Here is a 16,760-nt window from a genome sequence, read left to right as displayed (position 1 = left end):
CATATCATCAGGAGAACAAGCAGGAAGAAGTACAAGTGCTGCACAATGTTGAAAAGGAGAAGCAGGCAGTGAAGCTGCAATAATGCGAGGTGCTGGTAGCTGCTACGCCCTCGCTTCCAGCTGACTCATTCGCTTGACTGTTTCGAGTAGTTATGCGGGTGGCCTGACATGGGGCCAACAGTCACTGCGTCTCTCTTGGTTCTCTTGACAATACAGATCGTCGAACAGAGATCCATTCCTTGCCCAACAACCCTCCCCTCATCCTCCCCTTCCTCCCTCAATCCTCCTCTAAACCAACTTCGTCCGTATCAACCAACACAATCTCATCATCAATCCAGTGCCTGATCTCATAATCCTTCTTCACCCTCTTGACCCTATCCCCCTCATGCAACGGCAACAACCTGAACTCGCCCAGCGGACATCCGTCATCCCCCCACCCACCCGTACACACGAACGTAAAACACGGCCGGCCCAGCTTCACGCACTCCTTACACGCAAACATGCCCTCCCCGCCGCGCCACGTCGTGCGTAAGCCCTGGCACTTCTGGCTGACGCAGAGGTGCTTCTGTTGATTCGCCGCTTTTCCGCTGTCGACTTTGAACTGCTCTGACCACGCTTCGCCCTTCTTCGCTTCCCACATCGTGCGCGCGCAGAGCTCGATGCGCTCCCAGAGTTCGCCCATTGGCAGCAATTCATTGCATCTGTAGAATTCGAAGACTTCGCCTTCGGCGTCGTAGCTGACGATTGCGCGGAAGTCGAACTGGTATTCCTTTGAGCCGCCATCTGGGACCACCTTGGACGACTTCTGCTTCTTCGCGGGCCGAGCGGAACCATTCGTCGCGGTGCGCTCTCCCAGTGCTTCTAGGTCTCCGGCGTAGATGGGTCGGTTTCTCCTGCGCGAGCCGGTCGGTGCATCGTACACTGTCAGCGTGGCAAGCTCTTCTGCTGCCTCTGTCTCTGCGCTGCTCTTGCGCTTCTTGCTAGATGGAGGTGCTCTTGTCGGTGTCTGCTTTTGCGCTGGAGATTGAGGTGGTGGAGGCTTGGGCCGCTTGAAAGGTGTGGGCGGCGGACTACTCAACGCCGTTTGGTGAACGGGCAGAGAGGACGATCCGAGCTTTTCGGCTTTGATAGCTGCTTGGGACCTGAGATCTCTGCAATGTAGTCAGTATGGAGAAGGCCTACATGGGAGCTTGAAGAGTACTTACGGCAATTCCTCCTCATCATCCTCATCCTCCATCTCTTTCTCCGGATCACTGGTCATGAACGCATGTCTCTTCATGTTGGCCGCCTTTTCCGCCTGTAGCTGGTTGGCGAGGCTCTGTCTGACCTTCAATGAGTCCGCGAGTTCTCCTCGGATCCGCTGGCTCTCCGCCTGAAGCGTCTGCTTGTCCTTCTTCAGCGCCACAACCTCATTGCGAAGCTTGCGTTCCCCGTCGCTAATACTGCCTTTCGGTCTCGCTTTTGCTTTCTCCTCCTCGAGCTCCTCCTCCAACCCTTGGATCTTCCGGTGCATCTCTTGAACGTGCGTGTCGACCTTTTGCTCAATCTCACCAAAGTCCGTCAAGATCTTGTCCTCATTCTGAGCCGCCTCTTTCGACAATCTAGCAATGGCTTCATCCTTGGCTTTGATGATGTCGACAAGCTCACCGACTTGCGCGACACTGCCGGTACTGACATCCCGACGAGCCTTGCCGGACAAGGTGGCGACAAGTTCTTCCTCTCGTTCTGCAAGGCGGTATCGTAGTTGAGCGACCAGGTCTTGTTCTTTCTTCAAGTCGATGGCGATTGCTGCGGAGTGCTCTTTCCAACCCATGATGACTGACAGTGGAGGTGAAGGTGACACAGAGCGAATAGCGAAGAGGTGTTGGTAGAGGTGTAGGAAAGTCGACAAAGGAAACGCAAGCGAGCAACTTCTATGTAGCAAGTGTAGCCAAACAAGGAAGGAAATTTGTCGTCAAAAAGTCATTATGAGGTTGTGACAGAGCCTTCTTCGAAGAAAGATTCACTTAGGCCGTGTCCTTCTCAAGTTGTCGATATGGACGACACACTGTGGACAGTGGAGAAGGTTGCTGAAATAGCAGGTGAGCGCCCTGAAGAGGTGAGCAAAGCTGGACTTCACCTGAGTTTTGAGTCTTCACGTGGTCGATGATGTCCGACTGTGCCAATCTTAGCGAGTGTAGCGGATCCGGACAGAGCTGCTAGAGCAAAAGTTGTTATGTCGAAGAAGTGGCTCAAGGAGGACCGAGTTTCAAGTCCTGACATGTGATTAGTCTGGAGCGCGAACGTGAGTAGATTGAGCAAAGCAAATTTCACTAGCAGAGCAAATCTCGCTAGCGCCGGTCGGCATATAGCTATCTGCATATCAGCTGTCATACAGCAAGCAAGGTCTCGTACCTTCCCAGCCGTACAGCCCGCAGCCAGTACAGTCAATGCGATGAGGCCAGCCAGGTATCAATATCCCGTCCAAACACCAATATCCCATACATCCTTGGCGTTCACATGACCGCGCATCTTCCGTCTGTACATCGTCGTTCTCATCACCTGCGCAGACCCTCTCGCACCCCCTCCGGCAACTCCCCAAACATCCCTCTCCCCTCCCTCCGCGCAATCTCCGCCTCCTCAAGCTTCCCACACCTCTCCTTGATATCCCCAAACATCCCATCCGCCACACAAGTCCACAGCTTGTTCTTCCCCTGCTTCGCCAGCGTCCTCGCCGCATGCGCGCTCTTCTCCGCCTGGTCCCCGACGATGGCTTGACTGAAGAAGCGGCTGGTCATGATGTTCATGACGACGCTCATGAGCAGGTTGTTGGAAGCTTCTTTTGATGCTTGTACGGCGAGATGGAGGAATTGCTTCGTTTTGAGGATGGTGTCTTGCGCTGTGGCTTTGGCGAGGTTGATGGCGGAGTAGATTGCTCTGTTCGAGTGGTTGAGGCAGTAGGGTTCGACGGTGGCGAGAAGGCGTTCGGCTTTCATGTATTCTTCCGGGCCCAGGCTGCGGCGGATGAAGATGCTGTTTAGCGTTGCCATCACGCGCAGGTCTTTATCGGCGGCATTGGCCTTGGCATCGGGGTCGAAGATGAGCTCGTCAGAGTCGTAGAGCGCCAGTGCAGCCTGCAGATCGCCGAGTCCATGCCGGCACGAGGCTTCCAGGTACAGCAGAAGCTTCGCCGTGTTGCTGCCAGAAACCAGATGTGGGTCCTGTCGCAGACTCGCAATCGCGGTCTGAGCTGATCCCCATTCGAATCGACCGCATCGTGCGAATATGAGGTAGACGCGCATGACGGTGCTTAACTCCTGCTGTTGATTCAGTAGTGCTGTCACAGTGCTCAAAGGACTGCGATGAACATCCGGCTTGATGCTGGCCATTTTGAGCCCGTCCGACAGGAACTCATCGGCTTTCTTGTCTCCGGCACCAGGAGTCCTTGCCATGGTCTTCTGCATCATGCTAAAGCCGCTCAAAGCGTAGGCTAAAGCATACAGCTGAGTCTTTGTAATCCATTGAAAGATCAGCATTGCGTTGCCGAATTTCGATCTTCGCATGATGCCACCAGTGTCTTGCTCGAGATTCTCGTTGCTACTTGGACCCAGCTCGACCTCAAAGCTCCCGTCCTTTCGCCATGCGAGGTCGCGCGTCTTACTGTCCAGATTGGTTTCTATACGCTGCGTTTTCGCGAACGCTAGGTCGGGGTTGAAGCTTAGCAGACTGCAAGCCGCGTCGAGGCAATCAAGAAGGCCTCGAATTTGTGGCATGGCCTGCATCTCCGGACCGAGCTGGTGAGTCTGAGCAGCTGCCATCGCACGGGAAGCCATATCGACAGCATCGGGAGATGGGGAACGGAGATGCACAACGATTTCCAGAGCTGCCGCTACGACCTGAACCGCGACTCTGCCGTCTTCTTCTGCAGTGGCATGCAGGGCAGCCAGATGCTTGGCGATTGAAGAGAGTTCTGAGTGCGTTCCAAGCTGCAAGCCCAGAGACACCCTCAAGAAACGGAAGGTATAAACCCAATGTGTCAGACGAAGAGCTTCAGCCTCCTGCACAAGCTTGTCGACAGACTTGAGCGCGGCTTTGGGACTTCGCGAGAAAGCCAAGCGGACGGCAAGATGCTGCATCGCGTACTTGAGATCTGTCAGCCGATTTCGTTCACACAAAGCAATGCCCTTGCCCAGGATTGCTTCTGCTTCTTCGTCATTGTCGCATTCATCGACGAGAAGAGTCGCAAGACGGAGACGGATCCGGGCCTCTTTCCGTGCGTCTGTCTGGCGGAAGTTGTTGAGCACTGATTCCAGGCAAGCCATCGCAGTTGATATGAGCGAGCAGTACTCTTCATGTTGCTCGTGAGGTGCGTTTCCGGTGGCCAGAGAGGCGCTCATGCTGTGAGCCGCGCTGATGTACTCCTCTGCCAGGGTAAGCAGTACAGTCTGGTAGTCAACGCTCGGCTGCGGTGTCGACGGCATTTGAGACGAGTTCAGCTCGGTCAGTGGTGATGAAGCGATCTGCGAAGGCTTTTGCTGCGAGCTGCGCTTTGATTGTGGATAGACATCACACACAGGGACGGCACGACCATCATTCGACCGCCTTCGCTTCGGCGACCGGCCCATGTCGTGATCAACAGGCTGCGCGTGCGTGTAAGACGGAATCTCTACAGCCGCCACTACTCGCTGCCGTGGCGTTGGTTGAGGGTGGCTCGGGATCGGGGACGAAGGAGTCCGGGTTTGCTGGCTACTCCACCGCTGAGGCCGTGGTGGTTGAACTTGAGCCGGACGGTGCTGCTGAGACGGTTGAACCTGTGCTCGGTTCAGATTTGAAGGTCCTTGAAGCGGATCTGGCGATTGAATCGGCTGAGGTGGCAGGAGCGGAGAGGCCTGTGATGGCTGCCTAGACTGCTGCTGATATGGCCTCTGATATGGCGGTTGAGCCTGACTCTGCGTAGGTGATGGGCGCGGTGGCTGCGCGTAGTTGTGTTGAGGTTGATAGTACTGGCCCTGAGAACGTTGCTGGACATATCCTTGTGACGCGTAGTATTGCTGAGGTTGCGGTTGCGACTGCGGGTAATATGACTGCTGGCCCTGCTGCTGCGGTGGGGTCTGGTACTGCGAGGGGGACTGTTGGTAGAATCCAGGAGGAGGCTGAGAGATGGGTTGTTGTTGAGAGTAAGGCCGATGAGACGGAGTCTGGAAGTTGGAGACATCATGTCTTGGCTGCTGCGACGGGATGAGGACCATGGGATGGTGGTATTGGTCCTGATTCAAAAGGTACTGCTGCTGCGTTTGCTGGCCCGAGTCGGAGCCCCGGTAGCCTGCATACTGTCCACCATACTCGTAGCCGTTCTGGTACGACATGGCTTCTCTGCGCCAGTCTGCACAACTAACAGGGCTCCATCGCAGTTGCCCTGACTCTGCTCGTACCTGCCGTCGGTGTCTACGACGAGTGAGGCTCGCGGCCTTCACGCGACATGGGTTGTGGCGTACATGTGGCGTCGAGCCGAGGCTGCGCTAGGAAAAAGTGTAAATCCGTCTCTTCTCTCGCGACTTCGTATCGAGCATTGTACGACTTTGCTACGGCCGCATCTCGATTCGGGAAAGATACCGAATGGTGATAGACAGACCGCTGGAATCTCAACAGGTGTCTTATCAAATTGAGAGTCGAAGCAACCTTGCAAGCGCTGCATTAGCAAGGACTTCCAATCATTGAGCAGATCTGGAACACTTCAAGCACATGATATCTACCATGAGCATCCCATGAAAGCATTCTACTGCTGTTGAATACTTGCACACGGCCTTCCCAGTCACTCGAAAGTCTACCTCCCAGCCAGTCTTCCATCATATATCCCATGGCCATGTCCTGGTACCCTGGCAAAACCACCGTCGAGTTCTTCCACTCGGACGAACCACTCATCCTCCCCTCCAAATCGGACTCAGGCCCTCCCCGCGCCCTCCCGGAACTGGTCAAGGACGCTGTCCCTCCTTGCTCCCTCAACCCACTCCTCTTCAACGGCCACCTCCAAACCTTCTGGACAGCATCCAACCGGGGAGGCCCACCAATCCATTACAAACGCCGCGTCTTCGAGTCCAACGACTCCCGATTCGCTGGACACTTCACCGTTGACTTTGCCACCGCTCCTCCGCCTGAAGCAGGCAAAGCGAAGGATGGCGGGCCTGAGGATGAAGGGCTCCGCGAGGATCCGGTGGGAATAGGACATCACCGCCTCCCGCCTCGGACGACCTACTTTACGAACAAAGAGGTCGAGAATCTTGGTTCTGAGGACACGAAGCCACTTATCATTGCTTTGCATGGTCTGAGCGGTGGCTCGTATGAAGTCTACCTTCGCCATGTGTTGGCGCCGCTCCTCGCCCAGACTGCTGAAGGCGAGGCAGCGGGTGGGTTGAGCGGAGCTGACTGGGAAGCGCTTGTCGTCAACAGTCGCGGGTGCGCTGGCTCAAAGATCACGTCGAATATCCTGTACAATGCTCGTGCAACGTGGGATGTACGGCAGGTGGTGAAGTGGTGCAGAGAGATGTGGCCGAAGCGGCCGCTGTATGCAATTGGCTTCTCGCTTGGTGCGAACATACTTGCGACTGTAGGTAGTTGTGCTAATGAATGCGTTGTCGAAGGTTTGCACCACATGCTAATCCCATTTCTCGTCCACAGTATCTCGGCGAAGAAGGCTCCAACTCCGTCCTCTCCGGCGCCATCATCGTCTCCAACCCCTGGAAACTCGAAGTCTCCTCCCTGGCCTTGCAGCGCACATACATGGGCATGGCGGTCTACAGCAAAGCCATGGGCGACAGCATGCGCAAGCTATTCAACACCCACGCCGACCAGATCAAGCACATTGACGGCGAGAAAATTCAGCAAATCAAGTACCTCCATGAGTTCGACGAGGAGGTACAGACTAAGACCTGGGGCTATCCAACTGCAGGAGCCTATTATCGCGACGCGTCGAGCGCGGATAGTGTGCTGGCGATCCGGACGCCGACGCTGTGCTTGCATGCGCGAGATGACCCGATCGCTTGTGACGAGGCCGTGCCATACGAAGAGATCCAGCAGAACCCGTATGTTGTAATGTGTGCGACGGGCGGTGGCGGGCATCTGAGCTGGTTCGAGTGGGGTGGCGGGCGGTGGCATGCGAAGCCCGTGAGTGTCCATATGCTTTCGAAGTTCCTGAACAACTGCTGACGTTGCTGTAGGCTGTGGAGTTTCTCAACGCGATGGCAAAGGGCGTTGATTCGTCCAAGATCGAGATGCCGAAAGCGATGAGTGAGCTGCCAGCTAATCCTGCTGGCCATAAAATGCCGTTCGTGTTCGAACCGATGCGCCGGAAGTGCCATCTCGCAGACGGCGAGCCATAGATCGAGCACATTCGCATTCTTCGCACCTTGCCAAAAGTCATAGAATATAGACCATAGACCATAATCCTCATACACCGCAACCTTCTCAACCAAAGCTCACCCTCTTCTTCGCCTTCTTCACCACCTTCTCCTCCCCACCAGCACCCGCATCGCCTCCCCCCACCTCACCACCCCTCCCCCTCTTCCTCCGCCCACTCCTAATCCCCATCTTCCTCTCCTCCAACCCCTCCTTCTTCGCCTGCGCCCTACTCTCCATCTCCACCCTCCTCGCCTCCCGCACCTCCTCCAGCTGTCTCGCCCGCATCATCTTACTCTCCACATCCCCCTCCTTGTCCGCCATCACCATGGCCAAAATCGTGCGCATACCTTCCCCGTCGTCGACAAATTTCTTGCCTTTTTTCTTGTTCGGCAGTTTTTGGACGCCAGAGGGGCGGATGCCGTTGAGGGCGGGGACTTTGAGGTCTTTTTCGGTGTAGCGGAGGTGAGGTGGTTTCTTCTTTACGACGGCGGTGCGGGCGGCGGGTTTGTGTTGGGTGGGTGCTGGTTTGGCACCGGAGGGCTTTTTCTTGGTTTTTGAGGTGCTGCCGGAGGAGGAGGGTTTGGTGGAGCGTTTGTTGGCGCCTTTGGCCGAGCCGGTCTTTACTTTGGTGGGCATGTTGGGTGGTGTGCTTGGGTCTGTGGTTGTGGTTTGAGGTTTGTGAGGTCCAGAACTTTTTTGGTGGCTCGGCGTAACGTCGGCAAGGTCGGGCCGACAAACACGGAATAGACGGAGTGAAGTCCGACGCGCATGGTACGCTGGAGAACAGCCCTATGTTCGACTACTTACTTACCAGGTACCTTCTGACTGAATGTTGGCACGTTCGTAATATGTACTGTACGATCAACCTATGGCCGGCAATGCGGTATGAAGCATCGCAGTATCAACGGAGTAATGGCATATTGGTGGTTGCGCAATAGCGACATTCTCGAGAACTTCATTGATCAACTACATATAGCCATGAGTCCTTGACAAGCCAGCAGAATTCTCCAAAGTATGTCTAGTCAACCTCCCCCGGTGGAAAGATGCTCACATAATCGATCGGAGCCGGCTCTTGCCCGTCCGCCACGCCGACAATCTTAAGCGTAGCGCCCTTCTTAATATCAACGCCGTTGAACGTGATCCTAATAGCTGTCTGCCCATCAATATACAGTACCGGAGCATGGCTCAGCGTAACATCGCTGTCGCCTACCCACTTGCCGACCACCGTGTCGTCAATCGACAGCGTCCACTGCGCGTGCCCGATCGCCTGGTCAAAGTAGTTGACAGCGACATCGTACGTTCCGGTCTTGACATCGCTGAGCGTCGTACTCGCGGTGCCGGTGGTGGAGTTGGAAGTCGTCACGATGCACGTCTTGTTCGAAGCTGTGTTCCACGGGATCACAGGGTAGAGCTCATAGTTGTCCAGCTCCATTGATTCTGCCTCGATACGGTATGGATGGTGACCGACTCTCCCGAGCTCATCCGGGATATCCGAAAGGTTGTAGTAGAAGTTGTTGATCGCATCGCGCCATACGATGGAGTGTCCGGCTTGGTAGACGAACTTGTGCATCGTCTCGCTCCACTGCTGCTGGTCCATCTTGCCCTGCAGCGCCTGCCAGCGTTCAGGGAACGTCTGCGCATTCTCCGATCCGGCGTAATGGGCGTTGTAGAAGTGTTGGATGACCGTCTCGCCTGAATTCAAGACGTACGTGTACGGGACGTGGTGGAACCATAGGAGGAGATCATCGGGTGTCGTCTCGATATTGTCGTACATTTGTGCGACCTCGGGTGGGTATTGTCCCGCGAAGCCCGTGCCGTTCTCGATGGTACGGTCCATTCCGATGGAAAAGGTGTCAGCGCGAGTCCACTGGCCCCAGGGGTTGCCATCCTGACTAGCTGGGTTGGGACCTGTGGCAGTTGGTCAGTCTCGCGAAGCTGAAAACACTTGGAAGTAAGAAATCTCTCAATGTAACTCACCGTAGTGCGCATTCAGAATATCCGTCAGCGTCTGAATGCCAAGGTTGCCTGTATAATTCTCGTACGTCGGCCACGCTTCAAGCGAGATCTCTCTGACGGTGTCGATGACGTCTTGGTTAAACCCGAACGTCAGACGAGTCCAGTCCTCAATCACCCCGGCAGATGACACGTCCGGATTCCACGCCATTTGACCGTAGAGGTACAGGTTCGACATGGCAAGATGGCTTCCCAACCACGTCTGGTTCAATCCTATACCCGAAACGGCAGCATATCCACCGAGAGGCTGGTTGAAACGGCGCCCAGCTATGATGTCCTTGACCAGCGATTGCTCGCCATCCACTCGGAGGTCGAAGTCGAGGACGCTCTTCCAGAGATCTGCAAAGTACATGACATGATCTTGTTGGCCAAGGTACTCTTGAGTGACCTGCAATTCTATTGCACTGGGCGTGTTCTTCAGATGGGCGAACAGCGGGGACGCGGGCTCGCGTACTTGGAAGTCGATCGGCTAGACAGACATCAAGTCAGCACCAAGGTGGAGCGTTGAAGGGTTAGATGGCATAGTTACTCACCCCATACTTGACTGAAGGAGCAGGTAGTCAGCATCAAGGTACTTCTAATCAAGCAAAGGTGGGAGAAGGACATACTTTGAATCACGACATTGTCGTCAAACTTTCCATCAAGTCCGTCGAAGAACTCCACCGCAGCATTTGCTCGGTCAGCCCTCCAGTCTTCTGTCTCATTCAGAGAGGTAGAGTCATAGACGAAGGCGCGGAACATCGTGATCCCGCCATGCGGCTGAAGAGCTTTGGCAAACAAGTTTGCTCCTTCGGCCAGTGTCCTGTTGATGGCCAATGGTCCCGGCTGGCCCTCGGAGCTAGCTTTGATCAAGTACCCAGCCAGATCGGGGATGTGCTCGTAGATCATGTCGGTACGTTGGTTCCAGAAGTCGATGACGCTCTGGTTCAGAGGGTCATATGTGTCGAGAACACCTAGTAGTTCGGGCGTGGCAAAGTTCAATGACATTCCGATTTGCACGCCATATGGACGCATGAGATCAGCGACCCTTTGAAGGCCTTGGACGATGTATGGCTCGACCATGGACTCGTTTGCGTTGACGTTGTTCACGATGGCACCATTGATTCCGACGGAGGCGAGTAGACGAGCGTACTGCGGCACGCGGCTGAGATCCTCTCTCACAGATCCGTCCCAGTAGAAGATCGACTCGCCGCCGTATCCTCTCTCCACGCTGCCGTGAGTGCCACCGTCCTGTAAGTTGTCCCAGTGGTTGACCCATCGTATCGGTGCGTCGGGATTTGATGTGTAGGACTCTGATGGCACGTTGCCTTGGGCGAGGGCGTTGAGGTAGTTGAAGGCGCCGTAAAGAGCGCCTCGATCGTTCTCACCAATAATGTGAACGTCAGATCCAGATATGCTTATGTGGTAGCCGTCTGCGATCAGCTCATCATCGTCAAGATCCACATCCATCGAAGCGTCAGCGAATTGGTCGACAGTGCCAACCATGAGGGTCCCGGAGTGGCCGTGCGAACCGTGGTGTTTCGCCGAAGATGTATCGCTGACTTGAACATCCTTGTCCAGGATACCAGCAAAACCCAACGCAAGCTCCTGGCCGGCCGTATACACAGGACTGGCTTCGGAGTTGTTTAGTGCTACGATCCTTCCAGGAACCTCATGTCGAAGTTTCCCGCAATTTGGGACCCTAGCATATCTCAACCAAGCTGGATACATGTCAGCATACGTCTCAGATATGATCGGGGTTCGTCCGTGAATTTGTTACCATCAATTCCAGTCTCCGCCACGACAGGTTGCAGCAACGGCAATAGGAGAGCCCACAACATCTTGCCAAAGCCGAATTGGAGTGTCTGAGATGACGGTCTGGTGGTAGCGAAGCCATTTTGGTGGTGGTAGAAGGCACTTTATTGCCTCCATTTCTTCCATGTCGGTCTTTGATCTGCCGTCAAAGCTGCAGTACTAAGCCCGCAGCAATTTAGCCGCAATACCAATCGATATCTTGGCGAATATGGAGATGCGGAGAAGGATGCAATAAACGGTGACGTCGCAAGTGTCTAAGGTAAGAGTCTGCCCACCTGCCCATCTGGACGAACTCGCACAAGTCTGGAATCGTCGAGCGGGTGATTAGAATGTCGGCGTTTGACCTGCAACATTCAGCCTCTTATCCAGTGGTCAGAACTTCATTCGTACTTGGATTGGTCTTCTTCTCCTGAGTTCAACCACATGGGTGGGTGGGTTGCACAAAGTAGATATGCCAATTCTTGCCTTGCATCTTACCTTCAACGGTGCTTACCGAGCTAATGTACCCACAGCTCGTCTATGTGGCAAGAGAACTCTGGCAAGCTGATGGCAATCTGGTTTCGAGGAGATGAAGGGAAGCCTCGAAAAGGCAGCTGAAACGACCTCCAACTCGCGGGGTTCAATCTACAACCCCAGTCGCCTGTGCGACTTTTCTCAACTACCGGCTGCACAACCATGTCTAACAGCTCACCGTCTGCGTTCGAGTATGCATGCGTGCAGATCTGTCGCTAACACTCAGTAAAAACAGCCACCAGGAACAGGTATGTGCTTTCATATTGACTTGTTCTCTCTCATACTCTCCTCTTGAACGTTCCATTTCCTCGCTTCCTGACACGCCTTTGCCCGCCTTCTATCCGGTCCCATGTTGCTTCCACCGCAACTGAGCAAGGCTGTCTTGCCGTTCTTCGCAACGCTTGCCAGCCTAGGCGGCTCACTGCCAACTGGCCATGCTTCTCAAGCAGCGTCGTACGACTTTGTAAGTACGCACATGCTCCCAGCTTGCTTGCCGCATGTTCTGAGTCTATCCAGATCGTGGTCGGTGGAGGCACAGCGGGCAACGTGGTCGCCACACGTCTCAGCCAGCAACTGCTGCATTGCAGCATTCTCGTCATCGAGGCTGGACCATGGGCTCTGGACGAAGACCGCATCAACATACCAGGCTTCAAGGGCTCGACATTGGGTACGAAGTACGACTGGAATATCACTTCGATCCCGCAACCGCAGCTCGATGGTCGGATCATAACTCAATCCCGTGGCAAAGTCGTCGGTATGTATTCATACTCCTTCTTGCCCAATATTCTCTGAGCCACCAGGAGCTGAAGTTTGTGTATTCAGGTGGGACATCAGCAATCAACCTCCTCATCTATGACCGCGCTTCCGAACCCGAATACCAAACATGGGAAGATCTCGGCAACCCAGGCTGGGGCTGGGACACCATGGTTCGGGTTATGGACAAGTCTTCCAACTTTACTAAACCACGGTCATACACCGGGACGACGAACTATGGCACCAGCGGTCCAATCAACGCCGTAGTCGATCGCTACAGGCCCGCGCAGCAGAAAGGCTGGATCTCGACGTTTGAGAATCTTGGTATCGAGCATAATACCGAATGGATGGGTGGTGAGAATGAGGGTGTAGCGTTCCATTCCAGCACGATTGATCCGACAAAGTACACGAGATCGTATAGTGCTGTGGAGTATCTACCTCGTGCTGGGTCGAATGTGCATGTGATGCCCAATACTGAGGTGGCGAAGGTGAATCTGGAGAAGAAGGGAGGGAAGTTCGTTGCTACCGGTGTTACGCTTCTCGATGGTGATATCATCATGGCTAAGAACGAAGTGATTCTGTCAGCTGGCACGATCAAGAGTCCTCAGATCCTGGAGCTCTCTGGAATTGGTGGTGATACTCTGCAAACCTACGGTATCGAGCGGAAGATCCACCTCCCAGGCGTAGGTGAGAACCTCCAGGACCACCCACGCATCCAACTTGCCTTCCAACTCAAAGACAAATACACCTCCTTCGACAGACTCAAGATCGACCCCGACTACGCCGCTGAGCAACTCGCACTCTGGAGAGCCAACGAGTATTCCGCCTACGATTTCGCTGCGGGAGCTTTCAGCTACCAGAACTGGAGCTCCATTCTCGGACCCGACGAAGACCAGCTCGTCAACGCCGCGAAACGTGTCGTAGCCAAATTCGAAAACAACATCGTCGACCGCACCAAACTCAACTTCCTCACCGACCCTGCCCTAAGCTCCTCAATCGTGCAAGCCGAGTTCATCCTCTCCGACGGCTACACAGGCAGCAAAGGCTACCCGCTCGCCAACAGCACTTTATACGGCAAAGGCTTCTTCACCATCATCGCGGGTCTGATGCACGAGCTCGCTCGGGGGTCGGTGCATATCAATTCCTCTGAGCCGGGGGTAAATCCGGCTTACGACCCTGCTTTCGCGAGTAATGCGTATGACCTGCAGGGACTGGTGGCGATGGCGAAGTATATTCGTAAGGTCGCGAATACGGCGCCTTTGGCCAATACTTGGGTATCGGAGTACGAGCCCGGGGTGGAGGAAGTGCAGACCGATGAGGAGTGGGAAGAGTATGTCAGGGAGAATGTGAATACATTCTATCATCCAGTGGGGACTTGTGCGATGTTGCCGCGCAAAGAGGGCGGGGTGGTTGATCCGGGGTTGAAGGTGTATGGCACGAGGAATTTGAGGGTCGTGGATGCTTCGGTCATCCCGCTGTTGTTGTCGGCGCATCCGCAGAGTGGGATTTACGGGATTGCGGAGAGGGCGGCTGAGACTGTTGCTGGAGAGTGGCGGCGTCGTTGAGCGAGTAGATTGGTGGTGGATGGGAGCAGATGATCCACAAAACTCGGTGACTATCCTCATAAACTGCGGCCTTGCAAGCAAATACAAAGAGTGGGAGAGAGAAGGAGAGGAGAGAGAGAAGGAGATGCATTCACTAGACCCATCTACTTGATCTTCTCAAGCCAACTCTTTTTCGCCCGATCGATGCGGCGAGACCGAGCGGTTATCTTCCTCGTCTTTCTTCCCTTTCAAAGCCATCTCTTCGCCAATTTCCTTCAAGCTCACTCCCTGCGCGCGTAAGTTCTCCAAATACTTCGCGTGCTCGGCCTCGGCCGCTCGCTCCTCCGGGGACATTTCGGGTCCAAGGAAGAGGAATAACAGCAGGTATGCCCAGACGGCTCCTAGGAAGATTGCGATGACTTTGCCGTAATTGAAACGCTCCTCACCGTCCGGGCCAGGAGGAAGAGGATACCGCTCTCCGATGGTCGCCTGGATTGTCGCTGAAGCCGATGAGACCAAGTTGCCTAGCTGATATGTGAATCCCACCAGAAGGGTGCGCAAAGTCGGAGGGTTGACTTCGACAAGATAGATGGGGATTGGTCCCCAGACACCACCGACACAGAGCTGCTCAAAGAAGACGGTTGCGACCAAATCCATGTTACGCGGGAGGATGTAGCCCGGAATGAGTGCTGCGCCAATAACGCAGGTAATCATCATGGACAATCGTCGGCCGGTGAAGGTGCTGAAGTATCCTACGATGTTGGCACCAATGAACGCGCCAGCCTGTCCGACGACCGTGATGATCGTGACCTGCGTCGGTGTCTTGCCAAGCTGCGACTTGAGAAAGGTGGGATAGAAGTCCTGGCTGCCGTGCGAGATGGCATTGAAGCCGGACATGATGACGACGAGGAAGATGAACAAGACCCAGTTGTCTTTGAGCGACTTGGCAGAGTCTTTAAGGAAGGCACGGAAGCCATTTGCACGGCCAGCGGTCGCGCCGCCACTGTCGGCGTGCTCCAAACGATTTCTTGCTTCGCGCTCCGCTTTCATCACTTGGAAGTAGTTCGTCTCCGGCAAGCAAAGACGGAAGGCAATGATCAGGACGGGCGGACCTGCGCCAAACCAGAACAGGCTCCTCCACCCGTGTGTGGTGGTTGGGACAAGTGCACGGTAGAAGGCGGCGGCGAGAAGGTAGCCGATTGCGTATCCCATCTCGAAGAATCCGCTGTTTGCAAAGCAAACCAATCAGCATCGGTGAGATCGGGGCTGCGGGCGAACCATACCTCAAAACGCCTCGCGCGTCGTACGACAGATCCTCCAGGGCGGTGGCGGCAGCGGGTCCAAAGAGTCCGCCCATTGCGATTCCATACAACGATCGTACTGCAAGGAACTGCGAGAGGTTTTGGCAGAAGCCAGAGCCAAGCTCGAGCACAATGAAGAGAAACAAGTTGACGATGAACGGCCACTTACGGCCATCTGCAATAGCAAGTTAGCCCTACTTGACAAAGCCAGCTCTTGCTTGCTAGCGTTCGAGGGCATATGGGACGTACAGCGGTCGGAGAAGACCCCTGAGATTAGGGCGCCGACGGAGCGCAACATCAAAGTCACGGTAATGCCCTGGCTTCTTCTCAGCATGGCGAGGCATCAAAAGATGTAGTATGGCCTTCTTACCCATGTCACACTCGCTGCATCCTCGTCGAAGTCTGCGGCGATTTCGGTAACGGTGAGGGACACCGTGAAGAAGTCAAACGCGTCCCATGTCCATCCCAGAAAGCCCACGGTGAACATGAGCCATTGGTGTAGATCCAACTCGCGGAGCACAGCAATGGGGGAACGAAGCTTGTTCTGATTGAATGTTGGTAAGTGTCTTGGTTGGAGTAGGCCGATGGAGTAACACTTACTCTAGGCGGTTTGAGGGTTACGAATCGCCGCGGAATGTAGCTAGCGATTTGTCGAGGTGAATAGAACCACCCGGCTTCCATATAATTCTTCATGGCTAGTCAGTCGCCGTCTGACGCGGACAAAGAAGGAATAGAATACGCGATGCCCAGTCATGGGAATCTTGCCTTATTCTTAAGGGAAGACGAAGGAGCTTCTCTCAACCCGCACCCCGCAACCCCATTCCCCGCAGGTGCTACATGTATCTGTGACATGGTTTCTACGTTCACGCCCAGGATGTTACTAACCGATGATTTCGATCCAGTGATAAAAAGATCGTCCGCGGACTTGAAGCTTTGCAAGCAAACGAGAAGTGAGTGCCCAGCCTCCAGTGTGTCGATCTGGTCTTGGAAGCGAGATCGACCGTGTGTGAGAGCACTGCTCGAGAGGAGGTGCCACGGTTGGAGTGCCGATCAACAAGGGCCGTACACCCCTTTTCACGTGGCTCGCGTGGCCCGCGTGGCCCGCGTGGCCAGTCAGCATTGTCTAGGTACCATGGCGAGCATGGGTGCTGCTCTAATCCTCGGTGGAGCTGACCTTGAAGCACGAGTCTTTAGCGGATGGACGTCACTCGGTCTCTGCTCTGCTGTTCAAGCGAGCCAAGGCAAACAACCTCAGATCGTTGCCTATTTGCGCAAGGTGCAAGTCTGAAGGCTCGGACGAAGGTGCGTGGAAAGCTCTATCCAGCTTCCCAGTTCAAGCTCAAGGTCCTTGATAGTACTGCCTCGTAGAGCCTTGTACCACCAGGAGATCGGAGCCGCGAGAGCTAGCGCGGATGTCAGAGCAGTGTTCGAGAGAGCAGTAGCGATAGCAAGATAGACGGTTGGTTGC

At 54.8% G+C, this 16,760-nt stretch overlaps 7 protein-coding genes across 7 annotated transcripts; 2 read left to right on the top strand and 5 right to left on the bottom strand.

The window, feature by feature from the left end:
* Window positions 1-277: 277 nt before the first annotated feature.
* Window positions 278-1,813, bottom strand: LTR77_010534 (uncharacterized protein; the record flags this gene model as incomplete). Its single annotated transcript, XM_064807752.1, has 2 exons — window positions 278-1,151; window positions 1,206-1,813. The coding sequence occupies 2 exons, from the start codon at window positions 1,811-1,813 to the stop codon at window positions 278-280; spliced, it is 1,482 nt and encodes a 493-aa protein (XP_064654027.1).
* A 724-nt stretch (window positions 1,814-2,537) lies between these two features.
* On the bottom strand, window positions 2,538-5,345 carry LTR77_010533 (uncharacterized protein; the record flags this gene model as incomplete). Its single annotated transcript, XM_064807751.1, has 1 exon — window positions 2,538-5,345. One exon carries the CDS (start codon window positions 5,343-5,345, stop codon window positions 2,538-2,540), a length of 2,808 nt encoding a protein of 935 aa, XP_064654026.1.
* Window positions 5,346-5,836: 491 nt separating this feature from the next.
* LTR77_010532 (uncharacterized protein) lies at window positions 5,837-7,355 on the top strand (the record flags this gene model as incomplete). Its single annotated transcript, XM_064807750.1, has 3 exons — window positions 5,837-6,583; window positions 6,655-7,140; window positions 7,194-7,355. 3 exons carry the CDS (start codon window positions 5,837-5,839, stop codon window positions 7,353-7,355), a joined length of 1,395 nt encoding a protein of 464 aa, XP_064654025.1.
* Window positions 7,356-7,440: 85 nt separating this feature from the next.
* Window positions 7,441-8,010, bottom strand: LOC1 (60S ribosomal subunit assembly/export protein; the record flags this gene model as incomplete). Its single annotated transcript, XM_064807749.1, has 1 exon — window positions 7,441-8,010. The coding sequence occupies one exon, from the start codon at window positions 8,008-8,010 to the stop codon at window positions 7,441-7,443; it is 570 nt and encodes a 189-aa protein (XP_064654024.1).
* A 382-nt stretch (window positions 8,011-8,392) lies between these two features.
* Window positions 8,393-11,207, bottom strand: LTR77_010530 (uncharacterized protein; the record flags this gene model as incomplete). Its single annotated transcript, XM_064807748.1, has 5 exons — window positions 8,393-9,282; window positions 9,352-9,856; window positions 9,921-9,931; window positions 9,996-11,087; window positions 11,147-11,207. The coding sequence occupies 5 exons, from the start codon at window positions 11,205-11,207 to the stop codon at window positions 8,393-8,395; spliced, it is 2,559 nt and encodes an 852-aa protein (XP_064654023.1).
* Window positions 11,208-12,043: 836 nt separating this feature from the next.
* LTR77_010529 (uncharacterized protein) lies at window positions 12,044-14,012 on the top strand (the record flags this gene model as incomplete). The annotated part of the gene is made up of 3 exons (XM_064807747.1): window positions 12,044-12,157; window positions 12,211-12,448; window positions 12,517-14,012. 3 exons carry the CDS (start codon window positions 12,044-12,046, stop codon window positions 14,010-14,012), a joined length of 1,848 nt encoding a protein of 615 aa, XP_064654022.1.
* Window positions 14,013-14,168: 156 nt separating this feature from the next.
* LTR77_010528 (uncharacterized protein) lies at window positions 14,169-15,985 on the bottom strand (the record flags this gene model as incomplete). The annotated part of the gene is made up of 5 exons (XM_064807746.1): window positions 14,169-15,216; window positions 15,275-15,467; window positions 15,542-15,608; window positions 15,663-15,836; window positions 15,893-15,985. 5 exons carry the CDS (start codon window positions 15,983-15,985, stop codon window positions 14,169-14,171), a joined length of 1,575 nt encoding a protein of 524 aa, XP_064654021.1.
* Window positions 15,986-16,760: the final 775 nt, after the last annotated feature.

The sequence above is a fragment of the Saxophila tyrrhenica genome (assembly GCF_035928015.1).
Source record: "Saxophila tyrrhenica strain CCFEE 5935 chromosome Unknown scaffold_24, whole genome shotgun sequence".
Lineage (NCBI taxonomy): Eukaryota > Fungi > Ascomycota > Dothideomycetes > Mycosphaerellales > Extremaceae > Saxophila > Saxophila tyrrhenica.
The sequence above is the reverse complement of the archived record's forward strand: the minus strand, read 5'-3'. Positions and strand labels throughout refer to the sequence as shown.